At 39.7% G+C, this 11,789-nt stretch overlaps 1 protein-coding gene across 1 annotated transcript; it reads right to left on the bottom strand.

The window, feature by feature from the left end:
* Positions 1–1,239: 1,239 nt before the first annotated feature.
* On the bottom strand, positions 1,240–11,304 carry Irgm (immunity related GTPase M). Its single transcript, XM_005356143.2, has 2 exons — positions 11,210–11,304; positions 1,240–3,366 (listed from the first exon to the last, which is right to left on the bottom strand). Exon 2 carries the CDS (start codon positions 3,343–3,345, stop codon positions 1,996–1,998), a length of 1,350 nt encoding a protein of 449 aa, XP_005356200.1. The 5' UTR covers positions 3,346–3,366; positions 11,210–11,304; the 3' UTR covers positions 1,240–1,995.
* Positions 11,305–11,789: the final 485 nt, after the last annotated feature.

Raw genomic sequence — 11,789 nt, 5'->3', positions numbered from 1 at the left:
CTGGTGCTCCCTGAGCCACGTGAATGGAAGTATGTGGGGGTTTGAAAGTAATTGGTCCCCACAAGCTCATAGGGAGTGGCACTATCAGGAGCTGTGGCCTTGTTGGAGAAAGTGTGTCACTGGAGTGGGGTCAAGCTTTGAGATATCTTATGCTCAAGCTACACACAGACAGCTTCTTGTTGTCTGTAGATCGAGATGTAGAACTCTCAACTCCTTCTCCAGCACCATGTCTGCCTGCACACCTTTATGTTCCACCATGGTGATAATGGACTAAACCTCTGAAACTATAAGCCACCCCAATTACATGTTTTCCTTTATAATAGTTGCCATAGTCATGGTGTCTCTTCACAGCAAGAGAAACCCCAAGACCGGGGGATATGGTAGAGATGTTCCACTTAGGGCTGGACACCCCACTATTCCCTTCTCTCAGAGCCTCAGCCAGGTGCTCTGCATTCTATTCAGGGCTTTTGGTTGTGCTCAGTGTGAGGTGGTGTGAATATTCATATCTCATATTAGTTGAGAGAACACGGACCCTTAAATGTTTCAAGTTTTATGTTTGTTTTTTAATCCAGTCAGTGCTTCTTCATTCTTTTACCTTTGATGTCATTTACATTGAAGATAACCATTGAGAGAGGTTTGCTAAATTCTGTAATCTTGGTTATTCTTCTGGTTGATTAGCTGTCCTCCCCCACATCCCATTGTTTGCAGGTTCACTGTGCTGGACAAGATGCAGTCTTTCTGATTCCTCCTCTGTTCATTATTCTCTCATGGATTGCTTTCTTTCCTGTGATGTCATGACTGAGACTGTCCGTTTCTTCCTCTGCATACAGTATTCATTTAGTTATGTACTAGATTAGTACTAGATTAGTAGTCACAACTGTCAGAATTTGTGCTTGTCTTAAAATGTTCTTATTTTTCTGTCAATTTTAAAAGATAGCTTTGTGTATATAGTGATATTAACTGCAACGATTTACATTTAGGGCTTTAGATTCACCACTCCACACTTCCCTGTCACTTAGGGTTGCTGGTTAGAGATTGGATGTTATTTTGATGTGTTTTCTTTTTGAGTTGATGCTTCTCTTTACAGCTTTTAATACAGTTGATTTGCATTTATTTCTACTTTCTTCTGTTGGTGTGGCTTCATTACAAAAATTTTCCCCTGTTGGAACAGACCAAGCCATGCCCCTACAATGTGAACCACACGGGGTGAGAATAAGACCACTATCACCATTTTGAGCCAAATTTGAAAGAAACTTGGTTTTTATTGTGATGTACCTGAGACCTGGCAAGAGACTGACTCTCTGGTCCCATTAAAGAGAGCAACTCTGAGTTCATTTCTTAGTGCTCTCTTAAGGGTAAAATCAAGAGTACTTGCAAAGCAGTTTTATAGAAATCAATGGGGTCATAAGAAAGTACAGAAAAATCTTATAAAAACAAACAAGAGCAACAACAAAACCCAGCCTTCACATGTTTTTGCCACATTATTAGGGAGGGTTAGGGTAATCAGGAAGGGAAACAAAGGGTCTGAGTGTTCCCCAATATAAGTTGATGTCATAGGAATTTAAATTAATTATGACTTACTATGAACAGCTTAAAAATGTGTGATAATTGGTTTGTTACATATGATTATGTTGAAATTGAAGACCTATTTCATTTACATTATTTGTCAGAACAATAACAATATGTAATCTACATTCTATCCTTTTTTGTTAGATGAGCAGATACGGCAATTAAATTATATAAGTTCAGAATTTCAGAATAGTCAGACAATTGTTTTACTTAAATCTAAAAGCTTTCACAAGGTGAGGTGCATAGTTTAGTGATAAAATGCTTGCCTAGCATCTACAAAGCCTGGGTTGGAGTCCTAGCCTTACAAGTAATTGAATAAACAGGCTATTGCAGAGTTAACTCGTGTTAATATGTTTAAAATTACATATTTGTGTTATTATATAGTAAGATTAAAATAATCTGAATATTGAAAAAATTATTTGGATATTACACCTCATTCCATGTCCAAAGTCTAAGATAAGACAAAACAAAACATACAACCACAAATCCTGTCAAGGACACGAGGAAAGAGTAACACCTATCCGTGGTCAGTAGCTGTGGGTGATGTGAGTTTGAACTAATTTTTGAGTATGTCTCTCTAAGGACAACTTTGGCATCTTCAGCCACTGTGTCAAGGAACAGAAGTTTTAAGTAAAAGGTTTTCCTAAAGTAGAGACCTGTAGCCAAGAGCCCACCATTGGCTGAGGCAAATCTCTCCAAATATTTCAAAAGTTTTCCTTCTAATGTTTCTCTTTTCTTAGTGTCCAACAAATAAGGAGATTTAATGACTTTTTTCAGTTTTTCAACAGGCACTTGGGAATCCTTTGCCATGAGTTTCAAGGTTCCATCATCAACTCCAAAGAGCTTTCGATAGTGGTTTAAAATCACCTTCAACTTCTCCATATCACTGTCCTTGAGGATGCCCTTTACAGAAAGACTTGTCCAAGCTTCATTCTTTATGGTTTCTAGCCAGATAAACCGGTGCATTGACTCACGCTTTCTTTCAATGACTGCCTCAGCCTTACTCAGTGAAAAATACATAAAGTTTGGAAGTGTGGGAGTAGAAAGTTTGTTTTTCAGCATGTCCTTCAGGATTGGGAAATCATAGTCAGAAGAATTTTTGTTAGAGATCAAGAAGATCGGTGGTACATGCAGGTTGTTTTTCTTAAAGGTATCGACACAATGGCGTTGTATCTGCTGCAGTAAGTTTTCTCTGCCAAAGGCATGTTTGCATCCTTTCTCAGTTTCTAAATCTATATCCACCTTGGTTCTCACGAAGTAGAAATCCTTCTTCATCATGCTGACTGCTTTGGCGAGGTCTATATCATTTTTCTTAAAGCGTGTGGCGGAAACAATGATGAAGAAATCATACTCGTTGAATTTCATTTTCTCCAGATAATCTTTGGGTGGGAAATTTGTGGTTCCAATCCCAGGCAGGTCCCAAATAACCACATTGGGAATCTTGGGGTGCTTGTATGGAGTTCTCCTCATGGTTGTTTCCACCACACCAATTGGAGCTGAATTTTCCTCTTCATGTCCAATCCCCCTAAAGGCGTTGATGAAACTGGACTTCCCAGTTCCAGACTCTCCTATTACAGCAATATTGAGTGAGGTACTGCTAATTTCTCTTAATGAATCAGTAATTACATTATTTGTCTTCTGAATGTTTCCTTGTGCCAGGTGTAACTCAATTGGAGTGATGGTTTTCTGAGAAATGATTCTGTTTTCTTCCTTAATCATCTTAAAGTATTTGCATACATCTTCCTCCTTAGATGCGTCAGAGAGCAGCTGACTCATGGCAGCAAGCAAATAAAGGCCCTGAAAGGAAGAAGGGAGAGTAAGTTGGGATAGGCTGATGCCAGATGGATGACTTTGTGCTTTGCCCTCTTCAAGCACTGTGTCCTCCAGACAGATGCCTATCACCTTCTGATATGGACTAGTTCTTATGTATTCCTACTTGCTCTCCATTGAGTCTTTTATGATGGAAAATTTAAAACTCTATGAAAGTAAGAGTATTCATATAATCATCTGTGTTAAGGCATTTCATTTGTATTTTAATAAATAAAGCTTGCCTGAAGATCAGAGAGTAAAATAGCCTCAGTGGTCAGGTTTACAGACCAGGCAGTGGTAACACACACCTTAAATCCCAGTAGCCACAGTAGTTGCTATAGAAACAAGGCGGTACATGCCTTTAATCCCAGTTGTGCACACCTTTAATCTTATCCCTGAAGAGGATTATAAAATGGAGGAGGCAGCTATCAGGCTCAGTCTCATTCTGAGATTCCTGGAGGCAGGATCACCATTTCAGACTGAGGTAGAGGTAAGAGCCAGTGGCTGACTGTTCTACTCTTATAGATATGATCTTGTTTTTGAAAGGAAAAAAGGGGAAGTGCTGTGGGATAATGGTCTGGTACCCTGTAAAGATTTGTCACTTGTATTGATTTAATAAAACATTGATTGGCCAGTAGCCAGGAAGGAAGTTTAGGCAAGGCAACCAGACTAGGAGGATTCTGGGAAGAGGGAGGGGTCAGTGTGCAGTTACCAGTCAGACAGGGAAGAAGCAAGATGAGAATGTTGCTCTGAGTAAGGTGCCAAGCCAGGTGGCTAAACATAGGTAAGAATTAAGGGTTAATTTAATTTATAATAAATCTGAGCTAATAGGACAACCAGTTTATAATTAATATAAGCTGCTGTGTGTTTTTTGGGGACTGAACAGCTGAGGGACCAAACAGGACAGAAACTTCTCTCTACACATCTGCACATGCCCATTAGCTAGCTTTAACTACTTTAGAAATGAAAGTGACCGTGTTGCATCTAATTTGACTAGAGTCTTCCAGGCCAGTCCAAGCTGTTCTTTCATCCTTCAATATGTGCCTTCAAAATGTGGGGAATTTTAACTAACATAAGTATAATCTTTCAAACTGAGAAACAAATAGTAATCATCATCAATGTTTAGTCAATGTCAAATTGTATCAGCAGTCACATAAACCTTCAGTTTATACTTTTACTTTCATCCATTTGATTTAGTTGACATAAATATTAATTTTCATTGACTTTCTTTCTTTGTGTCTTTTTCACCGCTGTAAGTAATGAAAATTTGCAATAATAATACAAACCTTCTTCATTATTAAAGTCCATGTTAAAAAACATTTACTCAATGTAATATTTCAGTGTGCTCAAACTATTATTTAGCTCTGTTTTATTTTCATACTTTACTTCATAAAAATCATCTACCTGTGCACTGGAGAGTAGCTCAGTTGTTGGAATGTTCCTAGCATGAAAAAGGCTCTGGGTTTGATCCCCAATACTGCATAAGCCTGGCTGGATGTGGACACAGATAGCTATAGACTTATAAACTTACCTACATGTTGGTCCACATCCAGTCAATGTTATGTTTGATCCTTTTGAATAGATTTTTATGGAAGATGAGAAAAATGGGTTTGGTGCATGGTGGTGGTGGTAGTGGTGGGAGCAACCCAGTAAGCAGCTCCTCTAACGACCTCTGCTTCAGTTCCTACTTCTAGGTTCCTTCCTCCAGGCTCCTGCCTCCAGGCTTCTGCCTCAGATTTGACTTCTCTCAATGGACTGTGACCTAGATATGTCAGCCAAATAAACCTTTTCCTCCCCAAGTTGCTTTTAGCCAGTGTTCTAGTACATCAATAAAAAAAAAACATAAATAGAAAATAGTGGTGAACACTTTCAACAAAGTAGCAGAATACTAAATCAACACAAAAATCAGTAGCTATTCTATATGCCAGTAACAAGCTTCCTAAGAAATAAATTAGGGAGGAGGAGAAATCCCACGAAAGTAACTAAAATATAAATGCCAGGGCATAAACATAATTTACATTAAAAACTTGGAACGTTGAAGAAAGGAATTGAAGAAGACATTATAATATGGAAAGTCCTTCTGTGCTCATAAAGTGGGAGAATTAGTATGGTGGAAACTGCTGTATCACTAAAACTGATCTTTGGATACATGGCAATGCATAACAATTACAGTTTCATTCTTCACGGGATAGAAAAACCAGCCCTAAAGTCCACACAGATGGACAGAAGCCCCACAGCAATCATGAATCAAGAGTGGTTGTGGATGCATCGTAACACCTGTGGACAGCCCAGAATACAACCACACTGACAAGTAGCAGCCTGGTATTGGTAAAGCAAGCAATCAATCAAGCAACCCACCCACCCACAGAAATTCAGGTCAGGAAACTGGATAGAGAAATCAGAAACAAACCCAACCATGGAATGTTTGACAGAGGCATCAAAAATATGCACAAGAGAAAAGGTAGTATTTTCAGCAAATGATCTGGGAAAGCTAGATATTCGCATGTAAAAGTCTGTGAGCATTTCTCTTTTTACTTTGTCGGGAAACCACTATTATAATTGTTCATTGTAAAGGAACTAACATTTACATTCCTGTACTCCCATCAATCAACAATATTTAGGTGTTCCTTCCCCCTCACCTCCCTCCTCTCCAACAATTGTGTTATTTTACCCTTATTGATTAATAGCTATTTTTCCTGGGGGTGAAACAGAATTTCAATGGAGTTTGTGTTTTAAGAGTTATCTGTATTGATTTATGATTTGAGGGGGAATAGCATGTGTGTGTTGCTGGGTGACTATGTGTGCAGAAGTTAGAAGAAATTTTTTCTCTGCCACCACTTGGTGCCTATTCCTCTGAAACAGGGCTTCCCTGAATCTGGGGCTTACTTCTGTCCTAGTGAGAAATAATCAAGCCAGAGAAATCCTCTTGTCTCGGGATCCTCTCACAGTGCTGATCTGCCCAGCTTTTTCCATGCTTGCTGGGATGCCATCACAATTATGTCATCATACTTATGGAGCAAGCTCTCTTAGCCACTGCACCATCTCTCCAGTTCCTCACTGTTGTTTTTGATTTGCATTTTCTTGGGCTAAAGATTTTAAACATTATTATCATGTATTCTTTGGGCATTTTTTTCTTCTTTTGAGGACTGTCTGTTTTGTTCATCCTCTCATTATGGATGGGATTTGACATATTTGTATTGACAACAGTATGTCCTGTATACATTCTAGGAACTTATCCCTCATTGGATGAATCCAATTCCAAGAGGTCACCCTTGAATACATACAAACAACATTAAAAGGACCCAGTCAGTTGTCTATGTATATATACTTATGTCTGTATATATAACAACAATAATAAAAGAAGTCATGAATTGGGGAGGACGCAGGGTGAAAGGGAAAAAGGGAGAAATAGAATTGATATAAATACTCATGTATAAATTACTCATGTATGAAATTCAAAATAGATTTATATGTGAAAGAAGCTTCTTTGATGAGGAGTGAGAGCTACATTTATCCGTGGTTATGAAGACAAGAATTTCCAATACAATCAAAGCTACAATGATTTAGAAAGATGCAGTAACAGGTGCTTCTCTAGTGTCTATGACCTCTCCAATTATGGATAATTGTCTAGGTTTAAAGTAGGCATAAATTTCTTTCTATATAATGGGATTTAGTTCAATTAGATGCCGTTAATTACCCACAATATGAAGTGTCACCATTGCCCCATAAGAGACATCTTTCTGGGCTGGTCATTGTGGTTCATGGCTTTATAGCTGTGTGGGAATGGTTTTTCTGGGAAACGCTGTTTGAAGCTTGTCTTTACAGATCAAACTTTCACCCAACCTTTAACCAAGTTAATAATGTGCTTTGAAATCATTTAAACGATGCACTCATTCTTCTTACATACTGAGTCAGAAACAGCTGCCCTTTAAGAAAAACAATGTAATCAATCTTACTATGTTTTGGATGCCCTAATGGACCATGTTCCTTGTTTTTCCTTTGTTACCATTCACACCCCTAATTCAGTACAATGGATGTATACATAAGGTGCAGTGGCTGGACCTAAGCACATTTGCTGAAAACAGTGAGGTCCTGAAAAGTGTTCCCCTTCAAGTAAAATGTTGAAAGCAACATATGGGTACAGACTGATAGCATCTGATTGTGAAATTGTGTGCTGTTCTGAATTAATAGGGCCAAAGAACAATCTCTCCCCTTGCGAGGCTCTGTAAAAGATTGATTGTCCCTCATTCCCCCTTGGTACCATATTTGCTGTGCTGATGAACAAAGTTGATAGCCCTTGTTCAAGGGACCAGGTCAGAGGAGAACGCAGATCTCTCCTGACAAACCAGTTCTCCCTTGGCTAAATGACACCAAAGGTCAGTTTCCTTTCCTTTTCATCATGCTGCAGTGGAGTTAGGCCTGTTGTTTGCTTTTCTCCCTTGGCAGTTTGCATAGCGGCTGCTACTGGGAGAGCCAGTTTCAGTGAGGAGGCTTCCAGACCAATTCCAGGTGGATTCCTCCAAGTCCCGTGTCCAAGGTGTATTCAGTAATAGGGCCTTATCTTCAAGTTCTGGGAGGACCCCAAGGGCAATGGAAATGGCCTTTGTTGTTTTGGTGGATTGCTGGACCCTCTGATTTATAAGTCAAAGAAAGGTTTCCCATGCCCAAGACTGGGATTTTTGTTAAATGGTCTTTAGTTCTTGTGGGGGAGCCTTATCACTCAATGCTGCATGATTTCATTAAAACATATGCATTTTTATTTGTACGTATATATCATATATGTGCTCTAAAGTAGGTTTATAAAATAATATATTTCCCCATGGCTTTCAACAGCCTTAGTGTTATTTCTGTTTTAGTCTTTCCTCTCCTCCATATCGTCTTTCCCGCAGTTACAGCTCCTCCTACTTTCCCTTTTCCATCTTCATAGCATAAGGGAATTCTGCTATCCTCTTCTACAGAGTTTCTTTCCTCTCCTTCCTTATGGCCCTTGTCTTCTTTCATTGCTTCTGTAATTATCTCCGATTATATCCTCAAATCTAAAGGTTCTCAGTTAGAATCCACAACTAAGAGAATAAATAAATGGTGTCTCCTCAGTAGGGCATAGAGTCCTTTGACTGTATGTCAAGGAGTGGTACAGAGGCCCGTGCCTGGTTCCCACACAGAGAAGGGGTGACTCTGGGTACTGAACCCCAACTGACACATCTACAATGTAACCATTACACCCAGGGCTCAGGAAAAATCACAGAAGTAGAGGTGGAAGGATTGTAAGAGTCAGAACATCAGGACATCAGCTGCAAATATTCTCCTTTAGACATGGAAAGGATGCTGCAGCCAGGAAACCTCAATTATATGGCTGCCTAAGCAAGAGCTGCATAATGACATCAGTTGACATATCAATGTGGATGGGAGAAACTTCTCAAAATCTCATCTCTAGAAGAATAGCTACAAGTAAAACCAATGGCTATTGAAAAGGGGAGAATCATTTTTCTCTAGCAATAAACCCATTAATAGATTATCCAATCCAAAGTGGCCAGTCCTAACCACATGGACATATGAGCAGCACAAAATGAATTCAGTAAGGTGTGTGTGTGTGTGTGTGTGTGTGTGTGTGTGTGTGTCTGCACATGCATGGGTGTTAATAACAGAAGAAGAGATTGTAAATTTGAGAGGAAGCATTGGATGATGTAGGGTGATTTGGAAGGGAGAGAATGAGAGGTAGAAACCACATAAGAACAAGACTCATGTATAAAATTCTGAAAAAATTAAATAAAAACCCCACCCATCTAGAGGTCGATGTAGCACCTGTTGCAAGCATGAGTACTAACAGGAAAATATAGAACACTGGAATTGTTGAGTGTGCACAGCGAGTTTAGGGTATGTGTGTAAAGTATAGAATGGAGCACAGCGAGTTTAGGTTATGTGTGTAAAGTGTAGACTGGAGCACAGTGAGCTTCAGGTATGCGGACAAAGAGATAATAGGCTGAAGAAGGAAGAGACAGTCTGTTAGAAACCAGAAATCAAAAATGTGACTCAGAAATTTTTCTATGAGTATAACTGAAGGCTCAAAGAGCAAAAAATGAAAAAAACAAATACAGTAAGAAATGTAACTTAAATCTACATTATAGAAAGGAACAGGAATAAGCCCAAAGTAGCAAGAATAAAGAAACTAGCAAAAATAAATAATAAATAAATAAAATAAAAGAAACTAGCAAACAAAAACACAATTGAAATCCCTGTAACTGTTGAACCTTAAAAGAATACAAATAATTACCCAAATTAGAGGCTTTGGGATAAAGGCTGGAGGAATTTAGCTTAGCAGAGAAGCCTGCTTGCTGTGCAAGCATAAGGACTTGGGTTAAAATCCCAAGCATCCAGTGTAAGAAAATGAAATCAGTCATGGCCAAGTGCACCTGTGACTGCAGGGAGGAGAAGCCAAGTCTCAAAAACCAACCAACCAACCAACCAACCAACCAAACAAGCAACCAAGCAACCAATAACAAGGAAATAGGAAGTAACAAGCGTGTTAGAAAGTTAGAATCAAAAGGGAAAGACAGAACTACTTTCCAGCTCATCCACATTAAATATAGAACTACATAAAGGGAAGAGAAAACCAAACAATAGAAACAGATGGTGATAAAATTATAGATCAATGTTAATCATCATCATAGTTGGCCAATTATAATAGTGCTAATGAATTGAATGTGTCAGACAAAGATAAACCCATGTGAGCAAGTCAACATGTATGTGGGTGTTCATGAGCATAGAGATATATAATAAGGTGAATAAAATAAAAATAAAAAAGTAAACCAAAAAAATCTGTTGCTGTAGCTCACCAGCCTTTACTTAAACCCCAAATATGCACCCTGCACCACACAGTGACAGACCATACCAAGTATGTGTGAGCAAGCAAGCACATGCACACACACACACACACAGACAGACAGACACATACACAGACAGACACACAGACACACATTCAGGCACAGGCACACACATGCATATATAGACAGACACACACAAAGACAAACATATAGATACAGACACACACTCATACACAGATTAACAGACAGACAGACACACAGAGGCACACATACATAGACTAACTGATGGACACACACATACAGATATACAGACAGACACAGACACACAGATGCACACATACACAGAGAGATACACACACACACACTTTCCACTGATTATGCACACAGGGAATGAGAAGGCTGTGACACAGCAAGCATTACAACAGGACACCTGCCTAAATGACAGCTGTCACCACACCTTGACAGATCATGTCCCTCACAGATGGAGAGAAGATCTTAACACTCCTGCTTTACAATAAGGAAAACCACAATGAACAAGATTCTTCAGGCATAGATTTCCACAGCCAGCTTCAGCAGAAGCAGTGTGCAGAGAGACCTCTTCTCCACAGGCCGGAGACCTCAGGGTATGAGGAATTAAACGTTGACTCTTTTCTAGGATGTAAGATGACAGTGAGATACAATGAACCTCCTGCACACTGCAGATATTTTCCATTACCTGAAACATCCACTTACAACCATTTTAAAGAAAGTAATAAGAAACAAGCCAAAACAACTGCATACATTTACTGAAACAACATCCAGATCATTACCTTAAGGTCCCTCAACTTGTATGATTAGCAAAGAGTATCCACAAGGCAGTTCTGCCAATTTCCCACCAAAACACCCCAGCTTCCAAGCTGGGGATCCCCACTCTCAGGGCATGTTCCAAAATCTCTTGTTACCTGTCAGCTCTTTAGAGAAGAGAGATGGTGAGGGTTAAAAGTTAGATCTGAATGCCCCTGTCTACTTACCAGAGAACCCTGAGTCCAGTGTATGCGCTCACTGTAGTTCAGCTGCAGGAGCCACTGTTCACTGTGCTGCAGTCTCTTCCCATGAACCAACCCCTCCTTCCTCTGTGGAAAGCAGCAGGTTTCTGACAGTTTGGCAGGACTCACACTCTCTCCAGGGTCCTGCCTCTCCCTCTCAGTGTGTGCTGACCAATCACGGAGGAGCACGGGTCAGTAGCTTTCAGACCTGCTGCATTTCCAAGAAAAGGAAAATGAAACTAAAGTGACCAGCTGTGTTTTATTCCATTAAGCCTTTGTTTCTCGGCGGACAAGTCTGGACAGTCCTAAAACAGTACAGGTGTGAAATGTGGGGCTTGGAATGGAGGGAGAGCACGGAGAAGCAGCTGACTAACCAGGCTGGAACACAACCCCTGACTCCACAAATACAGCCTGAACTGAAGTCACACAGCACACTTGTCTGGTGTTGTGTGCAGATGCTGAGTTAAGGATCACCCACGACACAACCTATTTCCTCACAATTGTGGATTCATGTTCCTTAATTCTTGTCATTCTCAACTCTCCTGTCAGTGCACACATTTGATCT

The sequence above is a fragment of the Microtus ochrogaster genome, chromosome 18, assembly GCF_000317375.1.
Source record: "Microtus ochrogaster isolate Prairie Vole_2 chromosome 18, MicOch1.0, whole genome shotgun sequence".
Classification (NCBI taxonomy): Eukaryota; Metazoa; Chordata; class Mammalia; order Rodentia; family Cricetidae; genus Microtus; species Microtus ochrogaster.
This window is presented reverse-complemented; position numbering and strand designations above follow the sequence as displayed.